At 49.7% G+C, this 23,204-nt stretch overlaps 1 protein-coding gene across 1 annotated transcript in view; it reads left to right on the top strand.

Moving 5' to 3' along the window:
- The window catches only part of Xkr6 (XK related 6), a 205,846-nt gene extending 183,047 nt beyond the window's left edge, over positions 1-22,799 (top strand). Inside the window, exons 2-3 of the mRNA XM_050152294.1 lie at positions 3,415-3,611; positions 20,150-22,799. Of these exons, the coding sequence (XP_050008251.1) occupies positions 3,415-3,611; positions 20,150-21,114 (1,162 nt within the window). The 3' untranslated portion in view covers positions 21,115-22,799. The remainder of the gene's footprint in view (positions 1-3,414; positions 3,612-20,149) is intronic.
- Positions 22,800-23,204: the final 405 nt, after the last annotated feature.

Here is a 23,204-nt window from a genome sequence, read left to right as displayed (position 1 = left end):
TCGTAGGTCCCGGGAATGCGTTTGCGCAAGCATGTTAGCGCTTCCCGTCTAAGCCTCTAACAGACAGAGCTGGGCTCCCTCCCTCTGCAGCCTGCTTGTGTCGCCTGTACACAATTCTTTATTGTGAGCCAATGAACCGGCTGCTCCTTCCGGCACAAGGTTGAAGGAGGGCAAGAGGAGAACTCGTTGCTTTGTGCCCGGTCTTCAGACAAAAGCGGTCAGCCTGTGTGTGTGACGTGTGAAGTTAACCGTGCGGGTTCACTGGTGTCCTGCGTCTTCATAAGCTTCTGGGGAGTTTCGTCCTAGGCTTTGCTTGTTGAGTGTTTTCATTAAGGATAGTTGTTGAATTCTGTCAGAGACATTTCCTGCCTGGGTTGATGTGCTGTGTGGGTTTTGCTAATGAAGGAGTCTGCCGTCATTGAATTTGGAAACTTGAACCAGTCTTCCGTGCTCAAGATAAACCCCATCTGGCTTTGTTGCACCATTTTTTTCCTACGTATGATTGGATTTGACGTGCTCGCCAGTCTCATCTGTACTGCTGTGATAAACCAAAGCCAGACTGCCTAAGGGTGATGCTCTGCCTAGCTCTGTGTGCAGCTAGGTAAACTGAGGACCAGGTCTTTGCCTCAGAGCTTCAGTCGGCCATCTGTGAAGCGAGGTGATGCTGCGGGTTCCTTGTAACCGGTCGTGAGGATTACGCCAGTTAATGCTCTCAGCTCATTAACTCAACACAATTGCTCAGAACCATGCCTTGCACTCAAATGCAGATTACTGTGTGTAAAGTGCGTGCCGCGCTTTTGTACACTGTGAAGCCACACACTTAAAAGGGGATGATGGAAAATGCTGGCAGGAGTCCAGAGTGCCTCAGACTGCCCTTCTCTGGCGGGTAAACCTGGGGTCGGGGGATGGATGAGGGGAGGGGTTAGGGTGAGGCTGCAACCTGGGGTCACACGGTCCTGCAGTGTGCAGCCGACAGGCGACCTCCTGGCTCTTATACTGATCACTGCAAGATCCGGTGCTCCTAAAGGAGAGACAGTGTGACAGGATGTAACAGGAGATGATGAGGTAGTCAATCCAGCAGCAGCAAGGTGGGTGAGTTCTCCCCAAGACTGCCTTCCTGTTCGAGGCAGCTTTCTAGAACCTTCAGAGGAAGGGGAGACCTTGGCACCAACCATACCTTTAGTTGTGACCCTGGTGCATACTGACCAACATGCGCCGCCGCTCGCAGGTGGCCCCTGCATCAAGCACTGTCGCATAGGAGGGCGCCAGCCCTAAGGTATGAGATCACCGGTGTGGCGCCTCCTTTTTGCGAAACTTAGGATCCGGCGCCACCGTGTGGCCACATGAGGAAGCAGCCCACATATACGATAGGCCGTCCAATGAGCTGCAGGGCGACCTCACAGGGCTTGGACCAGCTCTAAGGGCTCAGAAAAGAGATGTGGTGTCTCATCACCCGCAGCTCATTCCCTTATTTCAGTGCGCTTCCCTTCTCAAGCCCTTCCCTGGTTCCTCGATGGCATACAGAAGGACCTAGAACTTCTGTATCCAGAGCAGCAATATGCAGGAAGCGCAAGCTCACGATAGAGCCAGAGTTTGGTGCTCAGCCTCAGTTTCCCCACTTTTGAAATGGCGATCATCAGGCCTGCTCACAGGTGACTGGGCTTCCATCCTTCCGGGTTGAGCACACAACTGTTGTTTTGGAGTGAAGCCCCCCCCCCCCCCCCCATTTTGCAACCAGAGGTCGCAGCACTTTCAGTTTTAAACGTGTGTTGCGAATGTGTGCTTTCCAGTCTGGACTTTGAGCATGGTTTCCCACCTGCGCACTCTTCGGGTGACACCCCTACGCGGCCGTGAGGACAGCCTTTCTCTTGTCTCTCGTGCCTCTTTCTCCAGCAGGCTTAGGGTCTGCCATGAGGATGTTGTGAGATTCTGGTCCTGCTCGGAGTCCCCAGCCCCAGAGAAGAGGCATTCCCAGCATGCACTTGCTTCTTCCGTGGGTGCCGTTCTAGGCAGTGAGATGTACCAGGGTGCCATCAGCAAGTCCCTACTCACGCAGGGCTTCTGCGCTCCGGGTGGCGGGGGGGGGGGCAAGAACGACAGATAAGAGAGAGAGAGAGAGGTCTGAGGGAGCAGGAGAGGAGAGCTGGTGAGATGTTGGAGGTGAGGTGAGGCCTTAAGCCCCCAGGAGTGCTGGGGGTTATTCTGAGCACTGGGAAACCAGATGGTAGAGGGGTCTCCCTGCCTGCACTCCAGAATCTTCTGAGAGCACTCTGGGCGCCTCGTGAAGAGGGGTTCTTACGGAGCCGGAGTGGACAGCACGTGCCGGTGTCACTGCATGGAGAGGACAGAGAGGGCTATCCAGCAGGCTCAAGTGGGTCGTGCCCGAGGGCCAGGGAGCCTGAGGGGGCTGTCAACCCTGTGCGCCGTCTGTGTGGTTCCAGCTGAGGAATGTGTCTCTGTGTGTATGGTTCCATTCTTGAACCATTCGGAAGCTCTACTTTTTTGACCCTTGTGTTTGGACAGGACCCCACCCAGACAGGTCCACCATATCCTGGGCTCTTCCTCCGCCCTGGCCCTCACCCATAGGCTGAGTGGCCTCCCAGGCTGAGGGCTGGGCTGAGTAGAGCCACCAAATCCTTAGAGACAAAGCTCCAGAAAATTCTGGTGATGGTGAGGCTAACACAGGAAGGGGGACCTCCATACATGTGCTCGCTACCCACCCTGTGAAGCCTCCTCACTGAAGAGGAGGGTCTGGCTCTCCAGCTAGACCCGCTTCCTAGCGCTTTTGTGGCTCCTCACAGATTTGTGACTGTCCAGACCCGGAGGCTCCCAACAGGCCTTGGAGGCCAATAACCTTGGGCCAATTTCTGCTTGAGCCTCCATTCAGCCGACTGAGACCATGCGGGGTATGGGGGGGGGGGGTGTAACCTTTCAGAGGTCCAACTGGTCTCTATGGGGTTATACCCACCTCCTCCACATGTGGGTATGGCCAGTCAGAGAGTGGCTCTTAGGAGCATCACAAGTTAGTTCTTTTCCTGTCTGGAGTAACAAAAATGCCAACCCTAGTGGAATGTTTCCCACTTCCACCCTGATCCTGTACCCCAAGAAACCCACCTACCTCTGAGCTCATCTGAAATACTCAGCTGATGGGCCTGGGGCATCATCTGGTCAATGCTTCCATTTCCCGTATGTGTAAGTGGAGGGCAGGATGGAGAGGCCTGGCCTGGGGTCCCTCGTAGGGCCAGCTCCCCCCATGACTGGACCCCACGCCTCACCTCTTTATCCTTTTGAATCTGAATCCCACTCGAGCTCCTGGGGACCTCAGCAGGAAGTCGGGAAATGCCACCACAGGCGGGTCGCTGTCCTTCTGCAAGCCCCACCCACACGTGTGCTCTGTCCCATGTCTCCCCGCAGGTATATCCGCACCATGTACCTGGGGATTCAGAGCCAGCGGCAGAAGGAACACCAGCGACGCTTCTACTGGGCTATGATGTACGAATACGCAGATGTCAACATGCTGCGCCTCCTGGAGACCTTTCTGGAGAGCGCGCCCCAACTGGTGCTACAGCTCTGCATTATGATCCAGAAGAATAGCGCAGAGACGCTGCCCTGTGAGTGCCCGTCGGCCTCTCCCCCGCACCACCGCCATCACCTCCCCTACCTCCTCCCCCCACCCCCCACCCCCGCTGCAACGGCCTCATTTGTCTCCTTGGCCTTTTCCTCAGCACCCCTGTTCCCAAGGTACTTTGTTCAGAAGAGCAGAGCAGGGGCCTGGTGATGTAATCCGGTGTGGGGCCCCTTTGGTTTTGCCTCGCCCTGGGCCCTGGTATTTCCACATCCGTGGAATGGGGTAACCAGGTCTAATGACAGCATGTGCCAATCACTCTGAGGCATGGCAGGTCTTGACATTGCAAACGTCAGGATCTTGCTTCCGACGCATGTCGATGTCGCAGCTCATTAGTAGCAACAGACTGAAGTGGTGGGTGCTCCAGTGAGCACACAAAGGGGCCCTGTGCTCCCCACTGTGGCATCACGTCGTCTCCATAGGGCCCTCAGAAGCCACAGAGCGTTGTCCAGACATGCAAGCTCTGGGGTAGAAAGGCTCTTGGCTGTTAGGGATGCCAAGGTTAGACCGCAGTGGCCTTATTTATAGCTGATGGCTAGCCTAGCCTACAGTGTCGCAGAGCACATACCAGGGAGTCAGGGATGCGCCAGAACAGGCTCTAGATTGAGAAGGGACCCGAGGTGGCACACGGAGGGAGAAATGGGATGTTTAGCAGAGGGGGACTTGGGATGTGTGAATCCTAACGTTTGGAGAAATGGGGAAGAAGAAATACCATAGATGCCAATGTACACTCTGGGGGAACTGTTCTACCTTCAGTGGGTAGGAAATGAGAAACCTTCCATCCCGCCATGGGAAGACTCTCTCTAGAGTAGTAAGTGCCGTGTTGCTAGTTGTATTAAAGCAGAGACACCGCTGAAGGAACCAGACCCAGAGGCCCTGACTGCTGAGGCTTGCAAGAGTATCCGTGGTCTGGGATAGCAGGACAGCTGGGGAAGAGGGCCCACCCTACTTGCCTTCTCTCTTTCTCTCTCTGGCCAGGGGGTCTCTGGTCTCCTGGACGGCTGCGATACCTTCCGACCCTGCAGTCCGTAAGCTGTGCCTTGGCATTTGGCTGTTTCCACTGTAGATCCCTTTGCTGATGGAGCTCCTGAGCCCTGACTGGTTGGCTGTGGGATAGCTCCGCCCCTCTCTGTGCCATTCATGCTGAGGGTACTTAGGCATACGCTAAGGCTGCTACCATCTCCTCGCTGGTTCAGGTTCCTGCCATCTTGGCAGGGGTGCTGGCTTAGGGCGGGCTTGGAAAGCAGCCTGGGCTACTGGGGAAGGCAGGGAGCCACATACAACTCGAGCTCAGCCATGGAGACTTAGGATGTGGGAAGGTTCCTTTCCAGCCGGGTTTCTTTATATGTAAGATGGAAATAAGAGTTGCTTTGGGGCGTTGTGAAAGTCTATTGGGTTGCACACACACACACACACACACAGCACACAGCCTAGCATCGGAGACTTGGGCATGATTCTAGAAGAAATTTGTCACGTGTAAACACATTGCTGAGGCCTGAACTAGCTGCGGGGCTGGCGGGAGCCTCTTAGAGGCAGGAGTCAGAGAAAGCCTTTAGTGAGGGGGGGGGCTCTCCTTTAGGCTGGGTGTCAACAACAAAGAGAGAGGCACCGAATGACCTTCCGTCATTCGGGAACGGCATGCCCAAAGGCCCTGAGGTAGGAAAAGCCTCCCCCTGTGGAAGACCACGGTGGCGCTGACCTGAAAGTGAAAACATTCAGCACGGCTAGAACTTGGCAGTGGAGCAGGGGGTGGGGTGGAAGGCAGCGTTCAGAGGAAGAGCCTAGTAGGCCCCACAGAAATTCACAGACGTTGTGGGCTAGAAGCCGTAATCGCAGCAGTTACGTAGCTGAGCATTTCCAGGCAGAGATGAAGAAGACGGACCTGTCCTAGGAGTCCCACCAATTAGTGAGGGGTGAGTGGGCTGCTGCCCATGTCCAGTGTGGTGCAAATCCCTTGGGTCTGAGCTGTGTGCCCTCCACTCTGTCCGTCAGTTAGTGGGCAAGAATAGAAGTCCCTGGATGGAGTGGGTGCTTGAAATGGAGTTGGTACCTGAAGGGTGAGTGACCTATGACCCCAGAATGGAACTAGATGGAACACCACGGACCAGCTGTGCTCAGGGAGCACCTCAGAGGCATGTGTCTTCCCAGGAATCTTCTGAGGTGACTCGGGCAGACAGATTTTGTTTATTTGTGTTTTGTTGAGACAGGGTCTCTCTCTGTAGCACTGGCTGACCTGAAACTCACTAGCTAGTTCAGTCTGACCTTGAGCTTGTCGCCATTCTCTTGTTTCTACTCTGCCTCAGTTCTGGGACACCAGGCGTATGACAGCATGTCCAGTAGACTGTAGTAGGAGGCTGCTTGTTCATTTCTCGTCCACCCATTGCAATACTGCTTGGCCAATAACTTAAGAGTATTTTTAGCTAGCTCTTACGTCTCAAATTAACCCGTTTCTATTCATCTGTGTTTTGCCACATGGGCTGTGGCTTACTGGTTAAAGTTCTGTCCGGTGCCTGTCTCCTCTGGAGGCTACAGTATGGCATCTCACTGACTCTGCCTTCTTTCTTCCAGCATTCAGTTCAGTTTTCCCGCCCAGCTCTATTCTGCTGAGCCACTGGCTGAAACAGCTTTATTCGTTAACCAATAAAAGCAACACATATACAGAAGGACAGCCCACACCATTACTTTGCTATCTTAAGTGCCATGCTATAGCACTTAGCAGGAGTGCTGGGGCTCTACACTCTGTACATGGGTGGGAGATGCCAGGCACAGAAGCCATGGGGTCCGGTCCCCTTGTTTTTCACACAGGAAGATGAAGCACAGGAAAGGAAGCTGCCGAAGGTCACAGCAACCAGCATGCACACAAAGGACTTTTATTCTTCTTGCTGCCCTGAGATAACTGTCATGGCACGCAGAGACCTCCACACACCATGCCTTGTCCGTGGAGTTTCCACCCTCCCCTCCCAATTCCACATTTTGTGCCAGGGAAGATGGTTCAGCAGGTGAAGGTGCTTGATGTGCAAGCCTGGTGGCCCGAGTTCAATCCTCCAGACCCACCTAAAGGGACTCCACACATTGTCCTTTGTTCTACATCAGTGTGCCGTGGAAAGCATGTGCCCCCTGCAACCCACACAAATAAATAAACACGGATAACTCCAGACTAATGTATGACAGAATGAGTTAAGAAAGATAAAGGAATCTAAGAAGTAGGAGACGTGCTGAAGCATTGATTTTCCTTTAAACAAACATTTAGTCTCAGATACAGTTGTTGGATGCCTTTCTATCTCAACTGTCACAGCTTCCTGCTAGCTTCTTCTTCCAGTCTCCCTCAGTTGTGGGCTCTGCTCACATCCAGCCCTGGGGAGATGGCACAGTGGGTCACAGGGCTTGCTGTGCAGGCACGAGGACCTGAACTCCATCTCTAGCACTCAAGAAAAAGCTGGGGCATGCCACATGCGCTGGTGACATCGGTGCCCTGCAGGGTGGGGACAAGAGGATCACTGAGCTTAGTGGCCTCCAGCCTAGCTTCGGGTGGAATGAGAGACTGTCTCAAGTGAATGAGAGGCACAGTGATGAAGCCAAGCATCCTCTGGTGGTTCACACAGCAGAGTGTCCTCCTCCACTCTCTGTGTGCACACATCACATATGAATGCACACTGCAGACACTTGAACCTTAGCTTCACCTTGGCTTAACATATAGCGAGCATCTGAACCACCCAGAAAGGCAAGAGCCCATCCCTTCCCACCATCCCGCTGAGATGAGCCTTTCTTCCTCTGGTGGGGACAAAGAGTGCCACACAAGAAAACTCAGCTTCCCCTTCTCTGTCTTCCCAGGCAAACTTCTCCTCCTAGAGGTTGAAGCTCCTGTACTGGTCTATAGGGGGAGAAAGGCTGGGGCCTGGCTCTTGGCTGCAACACCCATGGAACACTTCAGTTCCTTCCTCCTCTAGTTCTTTCTTCCTCGGGAAGAAGATGCTTCTAGACTCTTTCTCGTCTGGTTCATATAGGTGCTAGCTCAAATCCTTTTTAGGTTCAGGACAAAAAAACATGTGTTGCTATAACAAAACACCCGAGGCTGGAAATTTACAATAGAGATTTATTTCTGGAGGCTTGGTGTCCAGAACATGGTGCTAATACATGATCTATCTATCTATCTATCTATCTATCTATCTATCTATCTATCTATCTATCTCTATCATTTATCTATCTATCTATATCTATCATCTATCTGTCTGTCTATCTATCATCTATCTATGTATCATCTATCATCTATCTATCATCTATCTATCTACCATCTATCTGTCTGTCTATCTATCATCTATCTATCTATGTATCATCTATCTATCTATGTACATCTATCTATCTATCTATCATCTATCTATCATCTATGTGTCTGTCTATCTATCTGTGTATCTATCATCTATCTATCTACCATCTATCTGTCTGTCTGTCTATCTATCATCTATCTATGTATCATCTATCTATGTACATCTATCTATCTATCTATCTATCTATCTATCTATCTATCTATCTATCTATCATCTATCTATCATCTATGTGTCTGTCTATCTATCTGTGTATCTATCATCTATCTATTAAATTTTTCATTTATTTTATATCTCAGCTGAAGTTTCTTCTCTCTCCTCTCCCCCATTCCCTCCTACCACCTCCCCTACCCCCATCCACTCCTTTTCTGTTTCTGTTCAGAAAGGGCCAGGCCTCCCATGAGTGTCAACAAAGCATGGCATAGCAAGTTGGGGTAGGAATAAGCGCCTCCCTTTGTATTAAGGCTGGATAAGGCCACCCAGGATGAGGAATAGGTTCCCAAAAGCCAGCTCAAGCCTTAGGGACAGATTCTGATCCCACCGCTAGGAGTCCCACAGATAGGCCAAGCTACACAATTGTCACACATATGTCGAAGGCCTAGGCTGATCTCTTGCAGGCTCCCTGACTGTTGGTCCAGAGTCTGTGAGCCCCTATGAACCCAGGTTAGTTGTTTCTGTGGGTTGCTTTGACCCCACTGGCTCTTGCAATCATTCCTCCTCGTCTTCAACAAGATACCGGAGCTTGGCCCAGTGCTGGGCTGTGGACCTCTGTTCCATTGGAGGAAGTCTCTCTGAAGACAATTATGGTAGTCGCCAATCTGGTTATAGGAGACAGCCAGTTCAGGCACCCTATCTACTAATGCTAGGAGTCTTAGCTGGGGTCACCCTTGTGGATTCCTGGGAATTTCCCTAGCACCAGGTTTCTCTGTAACCCCCAAATGCCCCTTCCATCAAGACATCTCTTTTGTTATTTAGTGAAGGTCTTCTTATGACATCATATTACAGCACAGGATAGTCCTCTTTATAAATCCACTCATTACTGTCGTGGGGGCCCCAGCAGCATGACCTCATCCAACCCCAAAGGCTCCGCTTCCCAATGTTATTAATATATACAAGTGAAGATTAACTTTCCAATATGAATTTTCTGTATTCAACCATTTGCCCATCCCCCTTGGTTAACATAGAGTAAAGCTGGAAAGTGACCATAACTTGGCCATGGGCGCTGAAGGTCACAGGTGTATGCTATGGACCAGCTCTATGAGCTTCCTGCTTTGGCTCCTTGGGAACAATAAGTAAAATCTGTTACTGCAACAACCATCTCATTGCACACAACAAGTGAACCGGCACTCTCCATGCTGAGTCATGGTTGTTCCTGTGCTAGTGCTGACGGGCAGACCTCCAGTGGAAGGAAACCCTCCTCTCAGCTCATTAGCCCTGGTCCACCATTCCTGGGGAACAGTGGGATCATAGACAGTGTCACACAGGTCTTCCATGGAGAATCTTAATGCCCTGACTGAGTCCTGTCTTGGCTTCTGCTAAAGAAAGAGATGTAAGGTTCTGTTGGCCCCTCTGGCCACCTCTTAATGCATCACTGGGATGGAGGGGCATGGCAAGGGGATGCCTCTAGCCAGACATGGCCACTGTTGTGTCCCCTGGATAGCCTCTCTCCAACTCCCTTCCCAGTCTCTTTTTGAGGCCTTGACATGAAGGTTCTGTTTGGTGTCTACACATAGGATCTGCTGGCCCTGAAGCTCCAGTTCTCCACCCTTCTAGCTCCAAACACCTTGTTGTCTAAAGTCACAATTAAGCAGGTCTCTGTGCTGTTAGATGGAACATGTAGCCATTTGACAGAGATCTCCTGTGCCCCCCCCCACCTTGGGGTTGCTCTTTTACCTCTGGTTACTCTTGACAGCTGAGGAGAGGGGAGAGACTCAAAGAAAAAGATCACAAGAAAAGCAAACTAAATTTATCTTGTTGATCCACACAGATAAAATGGTCTTTGGCCATTTCGGTGTGTTTTTGTGTTGGATACTGGGATGGAGTCTCACTGGCCTAACCTCCCTGATCCAGGTCAGGAGCCAAGGTGGATTCTGGGAGAAAGTGTAGAGGGCAGCAAGTTCAGAAACCTGAGTGGCAACTGCAACTGGAATTTCATGACTTTCTCTGGGGGTGCAGTTATTAACTACCTACTGTATGCCTGGCATAGTGTGGGCGCTGGGGACAGATGCATTAAGAATCAGAACAAACTCAGCCGCCCCCCCCCCGTTCCTTCATGAAGCCAGAGGGTCATGTAAATGAGTGATAAAGCAAATACTTTATTTTCTCTTAGGGAGTGATAGGAGCCTGAAAGAGAGCAACAAAGCCAGGAAGAAAGCTAGGAAAGGCAGCAGAACTTCATGCGGCTCTTAGTGGGGTGGTGAGGGAAGCTCCATGAGGTCACCAGGTCACCTTGCAGCCAAGAAGTGCAAGAGACAGAGCTTCAGTAAACATGGGGAAAACGTGTTGAGGAGTTTAGAAGGATCCAGGGTCGAGGCTCAAGGTCAAGGGGGCTTCCAGTACGTGAAATGAAATTGAGGGCAGTGGGGATTCCCAGAGTGTCCCTGTACTCTGGCCATCTCTTATGCTGAGGAGGAGGAAGGGGGGAAGGTCTTCAAGATGGGGGCTGTGGTGCTCCTCACTGTGAGGCCAGATAGATGCACACACCAGAAGCAGGAATTCTGAGCCTCGTGACACAGTCCAGGAGACTGCAGCACAGTGAGCCTCTGCAGAGTCATCCCACTTTGAAGATTCCACAGAAGCACTGCCATGCCCTGGGGAAGGGCTTCCCTGCTTGCTCCCTGGGTGGTCTGGAGACCATCACCTAGAGGAAATGTGCTGTCCCTGTGAGCACCAAGCATTGGCCTTGGTTTGCCTGTACTTGTGGATCTGTGTCCCTCAGGGGGTCCTTCTGTCACTCCCTCTCAGTGGTCCTTTGCAAACACAGCTAACCCCTTCTATCCCCACTTCTACTCTTGATACCATAGAAGCACCCAATGCAATGGCTGATGTTGGTACTACGCCATCAAAGGCACACTGGTTCTTCCGGGGCCCCTGGTGTCAAGGACTTAGGGCCCAGAGCAAAAAACGGTTCTCAGCATGCAGCCTCCTTCTAAGTCATGCTCCTGCCTTTCTGTATCAGGAGTAATGTTCTCTGCAGGCACTTGCAGAGGACACCCAGGGAATTAAGACTTCTCAGTACTGGGCTCAGGGTACTGCGATGGGCAAAGCAGAGGTCTCTTCTCTCTAAGGGCTCACATTTTGTTGGATACAGACAAAAATAAATAGGTACATGAATATAACTTCAAGAACATATGGAAGATATATATATACACATATGAAGACAACATATGCTTGTACTCTTAATAAGCATTCTACATATATTTGGTTCATATATTTATGCATGCTATATATACATGTGCGTGTGTATGTATATAGAAATAGTATGTGTATATATATGCACAGTTATATAAAAGGAAAGAGTCATTACTCATTGCATATTCAAAGTCTGTATTTTTACCCCTGGCTCGCAGAAGATAAATTAAGTCTTAGTTGCTTCTTTACTCAAGGAATGGGCTATACCCACGCTAGATATCTTGTGGCAGAACCCCAGTTCCTTCCAGGACTTCTCTCAGACTCCATTCAAAAGCCATCATGTTTGGTAGCCACAGGGGACTGGGTGTGGTCTAGTTGTTCTTTGCCCAGTGAGAAGGGGTTTGCTAGACTCCTCAGGGAGGGCAGAAGAAGAGGGCCTACTTCCTGAGTTCCAGCCAAGCAGATCCAGGCTCCCACAAGCCCTGACCGTGCAGCTGAGTAGCTGACATTTGTTCTAGAGTCCCGGAGGCTCGCCCTCATCCGCTGGCTGTGGAGACGGTATTTTGATATTTCTGACAATGTCTTAGGAGGGAGAGCCCAGGGAAACATAAGGTGCAGCTAGCTCTTCCGCTGGATGCTTCAAATGCTGTTATTTGACCTTCAAGCTCCTTGAGAGGAGAACTGCTTCCTCCCTGGGCTGCACCATGTTCCCAGAGTGGCCTTTGGGGCAACTCAATGAGCCCCAATGGCCAGAAGAGCTTCATAGGGGTTCCCACCTCCTCTAGTTTAGCCATAGGAGAAATGCAATGGAGGGTCCATGCCTGAGACGGGGCAATGGCTCTTTCCTAGTTGTTGGCCTGTTTGCTGTGACAAAACACCTGACGAAGGCGGCTTGAGGAAGGAAGGGATGACTCTGTCTCTCAGTGTGAGGGTAGAGTCCATCATGGTGGGGAAGGCGGGGTGGCAGAGGTGTTGAGTCGTTGCATCTGCTGCCAGGTTCAGAGAGAGGAATACTGATGCTCAACCCATTTTCTCCTTCTCATTCAGTCTGGGACCCCAGCCTATAACACGCTGCTGCTTACTGAGGATAGGCCTTCCCATTTCAATTAGCTGCATCTAGAAACTCTCTCACAGACACACACAGTGACCTGCTTTAGTGCTGGTTATAAGTCCCATCAAGTTGGTAACCAATATTACTATCAAAGGAAAAAGAAACATCACTAGGCATGGTGGTCCATGCCTTTAATCCCAGCACTGGGGAGTCAGAGGCAGGTGGATCTCTCATTTCAAAGTCAGTCTGGTCTACATAATGAGTTCCAGGACAGCCAGAGCTACATAGAGAAACCCTGTCTCAAAAACCAAAACAGAACCAAATTACCCTCAGAGGAGTCTGCGTTCTTTATCAGCACCAAGAGACGGTGTCTAGTGTCCTGGTGTTCCTATATCCATACTCATGGGCCTTTTACAGGATGACACCAATCTCTGGTGTCAGGAGCCATGAAAGGAGCGGAACCTCAGTGTGATTAGATCGAGGAACACACGATTCTTCATCGCGGTTGCTTTCTTCACTGCAAGGTGTTTGGCAGCCTCCCCAGCCTCCATCTACCTGTATCCTGAGTTATAAGACCCAAAAGTCTCCTCCCAGACACTACCTGACACACAGTATGGGACAGAACCACCCCACTGGCTATTACAGGGTGATGCTAAATGCTGGCTGCATATTATGTACCATGGGGTCTGCCACCTAATCTTGAACCTAGAGTTGTCACATTTCATGCAGAATATGGGCTTTGCTGATTCCATGAAGAGCTCTGAACTGAAAAGATGAAGCTGACCACCCGGTTGTACCTGATAGGAGGGAGGCAGACCAACTGGACAGAGGGTAATGTGTCTGTGAAATATGAAAGTCTCGAAGGCGACACCGAAGACAGAAAAAGAAGCCACCAGCCAAGGGATATGGGCAGCTCCAGAAGTTGAGAGGCAAGGAAGCAGATTCTCCCTGGAGCCTCCAGCTGGCTCTCAGCCCTGCCAATGCTTCAGAAATCAGAGCCTGACCTCCAGAACTGCGCCGAGAGAAATGTGCCTGTTTTCCGCCAGTGCACATGTGGTCCTTTGTTCGGTCAGTCACAGGAAACTGAAATCATGGGGAAGGTGGATTTAGATGAGCAATTAAGACAACTGTGCCCACTGGCCTGGGAGAATTCCAGGTGCCCGTTCACAGCCTTGCTTTAGCCAGGGAATCAGTGGCTTTGTTATCAGAACTTGCATTTCTGGCATCGCTTACGGAACAGCATGTGTGAGGCATTTGCTCAAGAATCGTGTTGGGCAACTACTCTGCTGACACAGAGTCTGTAGGAGTAGAGAAGACAGCTTTTCTCCACTCCAGAGTAAAATTTAGGGGCTGGGGAGATGGCTCAGTGGTTAAGAACACTGATTACTCTTCCAGAGGACCCAGGTTCAATTCCCAGCGTCCACATGGCAGCTCACAACTGTCTGTAACCCCAGTTCCAGGGGACCTGACACCCATGGCAAAACACCAGTGCACATAATGATGATGATGTAAAAGTCAGGAGTTGGTGGGATGGCCCAGCAAGTCATATCTGAGCTCTAGAACCTATATTTAAAAAAAATTCCAGGCACAGTAGTACCTGCCTGTAAACCGCAGTACTGGGGAGGCAGAAATGGGAAGATCCCTGGAGCTCACTGACCAGCAGGTCTGGCTGAATGAAGAGCTCAGGCTCAATGACAGATCCTGTGTTAAAAACTAAGGTGGAAAGTGACTGAAAATGATGCTCAGGTTTCAACTCCAAACTGCCACATGCATATATACACCCATGCATGTGTATTCATATATGTATACATGCACACATGACCATACACACACACACACACACACACAGAGGCACATGGAGATCATAAGTCAGTTCTTTCAGAAGGGAAATCACAGTTCAGGGATGGACTGGGGCCGACAGTCTGCAGAAAGTGGTTTTGAAGTAGAAGCAATGGAGGAGCAAATGTTTGGAGTGCTGTGGCAAGGCCAGATGTATTTCCCACTGTGCATCCCAGGGCATGTGTAGGGTGTTCAAGGAGGAAGCAATGCCCGGGCTGAGCTCTGAGAATAAGCAGGAGGTGGGCCAGCAGAGAAAGCAGGGAAGAATCTATCTAGGCCGAGGCAGCAGCGAGACCTCAAGACAGAATGGCACATTCATGCAGCTTATGTGTCTGTTTGAATGCACTCGTGGGCATCCAGCTTTTCTCTGTGCTGGCTGCTAAGCCCAGCCCTGTTACTGCCGTTTTCCTTCCGCTCTTAAAGCAGTGCCCTCAAGGAGAGCTGTCAGTCACCATGGACTTCTCACAGTTGAGGGGGTGGGCTTGAGCCCAGCATCTCTTTGGACAGTAGAGGCAGCTCTTGGCTGACTCTGGGGCTCATGTCAGAAGCATGCTGCCTTCCTGCCTCAGAGAGCAGCTTGGCTCACCAAGTTCTGAGCCCGGCCCATTGGGGATGAAAACTACTGAATGTTCTTTGGATTGTAGCCCAAAGGCAACTGGGACTTGGGAGTTAAGTGTCCCAGACTTGCATCCTCCTACCCAATAGCTTACTAGTCTAGCTGTCTGACCGACTGATAGGGATCTTAAGGGATCTATTTTATTATGATCCAAATATGGCATCAGGAGAGAATGGCAACTGAAAACCGTTACTGGGGCTGGGGAGCTGGCTCGGCTGGTAAAATGCCTGTCCTGCAAGCTTGAGGACTTGAGTTTACCTGGCACTCATGGGTCAAAGTCTCACATGGTGGCTCATGCCTGTGCTCCCAGAACTGGGGAAACAGATAGGAGGACCCCCAGGGCTTGCTTGTCAGCCAGCCTCACCAATTGGTATGCTCCGGGTTGAGTGAGAGATTTAAAAAAAAACAAACAAACAAACAAAAAACAACAACAACAATAAATAAGCGATTGAGGAAGACACCTGAAAGGAGCCTATGGTGTGCACACACATATGGACCCCCATGCATATGGACTCCCACACACATGGTCCCCCACACATAAGGACCCACACACATGTACATTCATGAACACACATACACATGAACACACATACACATATGGACCCCCCACATGGACCCACACACATATGGACCCCCACCACATGGACCCACACACGGTCCCACACACATAAGGACCCACACACATATGGACCCACACACATGTACACTTCTGAACACACATACTCACAACAAAAGGGTTTGTAATTCCAAGATCCAGAAAGAGAAACTCATTGTACCCAGGGGCTTGTAGTACAGGCAGCCTTGTGCCAAACAGGAGGCAGAGACTGAGGGAGGCAGGAAGGGAGAAGGTTGTCAAGGTTGTTACTGTGGCTTCCACAGGAACAGCAGGCAGGTAGGCAGGCAGAACAGTTCAGGGATAGCTGCTGTGAACCATAGGAATCATGTGTGTTCCCCTAGCCAGAGGGCGATGTTTATCCCTGGCCTGGGGTGATAAGAGCAGGTGGCAGATGGACCAGAGGGTGGCAGCTCCTGGAAGAGGCGGGCTTTTATGCTGAGATTTGAAAGCATTGCTCATAGGCAAAGTCTGCTCTCTCTAGGAATTACCCTGACTTCTCCAGGGGCAGCAAGGCCACAAATGTCAAAGCATCAGATCAAAGGTCTGCCGAGCCCAGAAACCATGAGCAGTTCCTTTACCTCTCTGAGCATGCGATAGTCTGTGAAATGGAGACACTAACAGGCAGTTAGGGTTTATTGTTCAGAATGGGTGAAATAACGCAGGGTTTGGCATAGCACCCGACGCTCTGGAAGCCTTCAGTATCGGTGGTACCCTTACTCTTTCTTCTGTTTCCAAGCCGTTCTTTCTGAAATACGAAGACACAGGTTGGGGCTTCCTGGGAGCACCCCTTCCCACAGTTAAGACAAGGAGGAGATTGTGAAGGCTGAGTGGATAAAAGTCCTTTTCCAGGGCATATACTACAGAATCTGAAGCTAGCTGGGGACCCTTGCATGTAAAAAAGCACCCAGACAGGTTTTGTTCGTAATCCTAGAGAAATCTCTCAAGGTTCGGCCCTGCCCTTGGGAGCTAACCTTTACCCCAAAACAAAGCAGCAAAGGAGATTCAGCATCTGTGTATGGAGGGATAGAGAATAAATGGGAAAAGAGGAAGGCATGGGGGGGGGCAGTGAAGGTTGTGTTCTGAATGCGGTGATTGTGGGCCAAGAAGCTGATCTCTGATAAAGGTCTCAGTGACGTGATATTTGGCTACACACGTGTGAATACTGGCGAGGAGACCCTCAAGCGGAGACAATTTCTAGGGGTGAAGTGATCCTGGAGGGGTTGGCATGGGTGGACCCCTGAAAGGACAGAGGGGCTTACGGAGGATTCCCTACCATCAGGACCTCTATCTGAACCTTCTGGAGATGGACCACTGAGAGGTGCAGGCAGGGGGCTGGCAGGTGCATGTGTAACTCTTGAGACAGCCTAGATTGAATGGAGCCTTGAAGGTCCATCTAAGGACCACAGCTGTACTGGAAGGATGTGGCCCATCAGTCACAGCAGCATCTAAGGACCACAGCTGTACTGGAAGGATGTGGCCCATCAGTCACAGCAGCATCTAAGGACCACAGCTGTACTGGAGGGATGTGGCCCATCAGTCATAGCAGCATCTAAGGGCCATAGCTGTACTGGAGGGAGCAGGCTAACCATGTAGTGGTTTGGAAGCCTAAGCAATTCCATGGCTTCAAGGACCTATGATTTGTTTCTCCTTGCTGCCTGTGGGCTGTAGGTCTCTGGGGAGTGGCCACTGGCTATTCTGGAATGTCTGTGAGGACAAATTCCATGTGGGCCACAAGTTTATTTCCTGCTGTACAAGCTCAGCACTCTTGGTCTCCCGAGTGGAAAATAATAGGGCAGTGATCGTTCCCATTGTGTTAGGAGGAATCCCAGATCAAGCCTTCCTCCTATTTCACTTGCATAAAACTCCTTTCTGACAGCCAAGTCATGACAATCCCAGTAGGTGCTTAAAGATTAGCACCAAGAAATGAATTCTGGCTTGGTGGTGGTGGTACACCCCTTTAATCCCAGAACTCAGGAGGCAGAGTCAGGCGGATCTCTGTGAGTTTGAGGCCAGCCTGGTCTACAGAGCAAGTTCCAAGACAGCTAGGAAACACAGAGAAACGAGAGAGAGAGAGAGAGAGAGAGAGAGAGAGAGAGAGAGAGAGAGAGAGAGAATGAGAATGAATGAGTTCAAAGCTGGGCATGGTGACACATTTCTTTAATCTCAGCACTTAGGAGACAGTGGATCTCTGTGAGTCTGAGGCCAAGCTGGTCTACAAAACAAAAACAAATTCAAGGACAGCCAGGACTGTTACACAAAGAAACTTTGTCTTGAAAAAACAAACAAACAAACAAAAAGAAAGGAAGGGAGGGAGAGGGAGAGAAAGAGAGAGGGGGGGTGAGTTGGAGCTGGGAAGATGGTTAAGCCAATCAAGTGTTTATCATGCAAGCATGAGGACATCAATGATCCTCAGCATCACATAAAAAGCCTTGTAATCTCGGTATTGGGGTGTAGAGACAAGGGCATCCCTGAAGGTCACTAGCTAGCCAGCCTAGCCTTCTAAGTAACCTCAGGTCCCAATGAGAGGCCCTGTCTCAAAACATAAAGTGTATAGCTCTTAAGAAATGTCACCCGACATTGACTTCTGGTCTTTACATGCTTGTGCATATGTCTATGCATGCCTATACACAGAGAGACATGAATACATGTATACACACACACACACACCTGTGCATGCACACAAACAAAAATAAGTGAATTCAGTTGTTAGAATTCTGGAGATTGAGGCAGGATGATTGGGAGTTCCAGGCTAACCTGTGCTACAGTAGTGAGTTTGAGACCAACCTAGGCTACTTAGAAACACCCCAATTCAAGGGAAAAAGGGAAGGAAGGAAGGAAGGAAGGAAGGAAGGAAGGAAGGAAGGAAGGAAGACTGGTTAGTCAGGTGGCAATGGAGTCACAAGAATGTTTGAAAGGAATTTCCTGAGAGTGTCCCAGGGATTACGTCTGACACAAGATTCCATGGTGTGACTTCCTGTTCTCTTCCCTCTGGAAACCCACACCCAAGTCAAATGAATCCTATGAGGACCGGCCATCCCTACTTCAACCTAGCAGCTAGAACACAACCTGTCTCTTAATATTTGTACCACAAACCATGTATGGTCTCTGAGAAACAGACCAGATAGATGCCCTGCGTGTAGGACAAGCAGGCAGGGTATTCAAGTATCCATTATAGAACTTTCCAGAGAGGTTGGATGAAAATCCACCGTCACTGCTCTAAAGATATTTTTTCAAATGGTTTGTGCCTCATCGCCCCTGTTTGTTTTGCGTCTTCGTTGATATGAGCAGCGCACATGCTCCTGGTGGCAGTCAAACATCTAGACGTTCAATGCTCTGTGTGCTGCCCACGTGCTGGGTGTGCTGTGGCTCCTGACACACTATTTCACAGTCTGAGACCCAGAGAGGAGGGGAGGAGGGAGATTCGCGAGCCGGGCAGGATCATAATTCTGGAAGCGGCAAGCAGAAGGACTTTGTTTCCTCCTTGAAATCTGAATCCTTATAAGGTAGTGTGCAGGGACCCAAGCGAGGCTCTGAGGCATCTTTCTTGGTCCCTTGAGTACCTGAATCTGACTTTAACACTAGTGGGTAGCACAGAGCTGATTTGGGCCTGGAGGACGTGACATAACAAGAGAGCCGTGCTTGTGAGAATAGACAGTTTGTTAAGGAGACCGTCAGTGAGATGGTAGCCGGGCCTCCAGTTGCATTTAGTTCTGAATTTTAGGAAGGATTACACAAGGGGGCGCTAGACGCTCACTTGGGCTACGCGTGAGGATTCAGGGATGATGGGGGAATCCTGGGTAGAGAGGGCGTTAGGCAGCCATGCTTGGTGGATGACTACCTGTTCATGGGTGGATTGGATCATAACCAGAAGCGATCATTGCCATTTCGCTTGATTTGTTCACAAACATCAATTAAGCAAAGTCAGAACGAAAAATACTTTAGAGAAATTGGCGTGGTTCCAGGGCTCAGAGACATCCAAGCTCCTAGACTCCTTGAGCGTTGGAGGATTTCCTGGGGGAATGAACCACAGAGGCCCCCAGAAAACATCACCAAACCCACGAGGGAAAGGAGCACTTCTGAATCAGGGGGTAGTAATTCTAACCTGGGAGACCAGAGGAGAGAGGACAATGGCGAGGGAAGACCTCAAGGGGGCTGCTGGGTGAGCAGGAAGAGTGTGTGTAGAGGTCAGGACAGTGCCGCAGATGCCAGCGAGGGGACGGACATCCCACTGCGGCTTTGGATGTCTGGTTAAGGAGGAAGGCTGAGTAGGAAAAGGTCCAGAGAAGGGTATTTGGGACCGAGAGCGAGCCGCCCAGCACTCTCACGGAAAGAATGATTGAGGGAGGAGCTTTCGCTAGGGTGGGCCTCCACAAACCCAAGATGACTTCTGCAACAAGGACCCTTAAGGTAGACAGCAGAGTGGTCCCTACTCGTTGCAGATGCTCCCTAGTTCCCAACGCCAGGCCAGGCAGGGCCCCTTCACTCTGCTCCTGAGCCTCCAGACTCTCAAACGGCAACGGGGTCTCTGAAACCGACTTCAGACACCCACAGTTCTCGGTGTGCGAAACAGCCGGGACTCTGGTCCAGTGCCCGATTTTGTTTTTCCTCTCTCTCCTTCCTCCTCTAGATTGTGTGTGGGGGCGGCTCCTCAGCCAGGAGTTCCATCCTCCACGGGGTCGGCAGTAGATATCCGAGGTGTTAACTGTGTGGGTTTGTGTCCTTTTGGCAGGTGTCTCCTCTGTGACGTCCCTGATGTCCCTGGCTTGGGTGCTAGCCTCCTATCACAAGCTGCTGCGGGACTCGAGGGACGACAAGAAGAGCATGAGTTACCGAGGGGCCCTCATCCACCTCTTCTGGCGCCTTTTCACCATCTCCTCCCGGGTTATCTCTTTCGCCCTGTTCGCTTCCATCTTCCAGCTGTATTTCGGGATCTTCGTGGTGGTGCATTGGTGCGCCATGGCCTTCTGGGTCATCCATGGAGGGACAGACTTCTGCATGTCCAAGTGGGAGGAGATCCTCTTCAACATGGTGGTAGGGATCGTGTACATTTTCTGCTGGTTTAACGTCAAGGAAGGGCGGACTCGATACCGAATGTTCGCATACTATACGATAGTCTTGACCGAGAACGCTGCCTTGACGTTCCTTTGGTATTTCTACAGAAACCCGGAGAACACTGACTCCTACGCCGTGCCAGCACTGTGCTGTGTCTTCGTTAGCTTTGTGGCTGGGATCGCGCTCATGCTCTTATACTATGGCGTGTTGCATCCCATGGGGCCGCGGGCTAAGGTCTTTGCCAGCTCCTGTTGTGCCGAGCTGCTCTGGGGCATCCCTTTGCCCCCCGATGTTGAGCCCATGGCACCTCAGACCCCTGGGTACCGGGGGACCCAGGTCACTCCCACCAGAGCCGTGACGGAACAGCAGGAGGACCTCACGGCTGATACTTGCCTGCCTGTATTCCAAGTGAGACCCATGGGGCCCTCCACCCCGTCAGGGCGTCCTTACCACCCAGAAGGGCCCCTGATTAAGATTGACATGCCAAGAAAGAGGTACCCGGCCTGGGATGCGCACTTTGTAGACAGGAGGCTGCGGAGGACTATTAACATTCTGCAGTACGTCACCCCCACCGCAGTGGGCATTCGCTACCGAGATGGGCCTCTGCTTTATGAGCTGCTGCAGTATGAGTCTTCACTCTAGAACACCTTGACCCAGATTGAGAAGGGGACCTTAAGTCTGGTTGCGGTCAATGCCGCCTGCAAGAAATATAACCCTCCCTTCCCCCAATACACAGAACCACCACCACCACCGCCACCACCACCACACCGCCACCACCAACACTACAAACAGATCAATGAGTCACATCCCCTTCAGATAAGCTTTCTTTCCAGTCACTATATGTATACAAAGATATTCTCTATGTTTTGTAAGTAAAAACAAAGAAAAGCTTTCTTTTGTTTTTTACACATAAGAAACAGTATTGAAAAAAAAATTAATCCCACACTACAGTTCCTAGGGTGGAGAAGGAGGAGCTCTCTCCTCTCCAAAAGAAACAAAAAAGTTTTCTACTTTACACCAAGTGTAGATCATTGATGGGATTGGTGCTGATTGAGAGAACAAAACAAAACTAAACTAAACAAACAAACAGAAACCTTCAACTGCCTTATGCCCTTAGGTGCTGAGTTTCTTTAGGTACTGTCTTGTTTTCTCACACAAAACTCTCTGGTGACTTTCACACCAGGAGAGAAAAAAAAATTAAATAATCAAACGAAACAAAATCTACCAACAAAACAAACAAATTAAAACAACAAACAGATACCACACCAAAAACGATCCTTCCTATCTGATGATTTGTATTGAAAAACAAACAAACAAACAACAAACAAACTGACCAAAAGCAAAGGCATAGAAACCCCTCTCTTTATTCAGTTTCTCTTGCCCCTTTCCCATTTTGCAAAGCCTTCTAGAAGCTACTTGGATCTCCACTGGCCGGAAAAGCTACTGGAAGGCTGACTATGTGCCATTTAAACATTTGCCTAGCAAGAATTGCATTGTTTTTCCTGTGCAAAACAAGAAAAACAAACAAAAAAAAGGCAAAACAAAAACAAGAATGAAACCCCCCAGACACCCAATTTGGTAAATTCTAAAAGCAGATCAAAGGAAATGTCCACAAACACCATCAAAGAGAATCATTAATGATACAACTCAGCATGGTAGCAAAAAGGATGACTTCAATTTAAAGGCACAATACTTAGTCCCTGACTGGTGACAATGATCTCTTCCGTCGTTTTAGGGCTGAGAAGGGCGCGTGTGTGTCACGTGTGACAGTGTGGAAGGCCTCTTCTCTTTCCATTTTTGGTAGGGAGCCTTAAACTGATCCGTAAAGAGTTTTTCTTTTTTCATTTTTCATTTGTGCTTTTGAAAAATAACATAAAGAGGAACACTAGACTATCGATCTCTATATCAAAAAGTCAAATCGTATTAACCAACCCATTTCACAGACTGGTGCTTCTGTCAATGTGGTTGGCTGAGACTCATTCAGCCTGGTGCATTTGGGGTGAGTGGACTGTGTGTGTGTGTGAGAGAGAGAGAGAGAGAGAGAGAGAGAGAGTGTGTGTGTGTGTGTACACCTGCTGTAAGGTCTTGCCAGAAATAACAAAGTTGAAATGAGGCAGATACTGTGGTAGCTGGGAAAGGGAAATGTAAGGGGCTGGATGGAAAGGTGGGCAAAGTGGCATCTGAGTGTGCCATCCACCTGGAGAGCAAGTCCCTACCCAGCAGCAGAAACTGTTCCTCCAGGCCCTGTGGCTTTGGTGAGGATTTGAGACAACTGTTTATTTTTCTCACTATACCAAGGTGAATTTCTGGAGGTGTCACAAGTATGGTTGACCATTTGTAAAATTTTTAATTTGTTTTTGGAAGGTACTGTTCCTTTAAAGAGTATTTCTGTTTTAGGGTATTATTTTGATACCATTCTATCTCACTTGGGCACACATTAGGAAAAATGAAAGAAAAGAAAAAAAGAAAATTAATCATAAAAAGAAAAATATCTCTGCAAAAGATATATATGTGTAAATATATATATATCTATATATACATGCACAGTATTTTTAAGTACATACTGTTAGTCTTTATTGTCTGTGGTTGTGATTATTTTTTTAATTCTGGATGTAACTGTTCAGGGTGCAAGACCTCACACTGAGCTATACTTAAGAGAAGTTCAAAAACTGAGGAATTTTTTATGTTTGATGAATTTTTTATATTTTATTTTAAATAACTATTCAAAAAAG

This window comes from Alexandromys fortis, unplaced genomic scaffold (genome assembly GCF_014885135.2).
Source record: "Alexandromys fortis isolate MF-2015 unplaced genomic scaffold, M_Fortis_MF-2015_v1.1 scaffold_75, whole genome shotgun sequence".
NCBI classification, from domain to species: domain Eukaryota; kingdom Metazoa; phylum Chordata; class Mammalia; order Rodentia; family Cricetidae; genus Alexandromys; species Alexandromys fortis.
The sequence above is the reverse complement of the archived record's forward strand: the minus strand, read 5'-3'. Positions and strand labels throughout refer to the sequence as shown.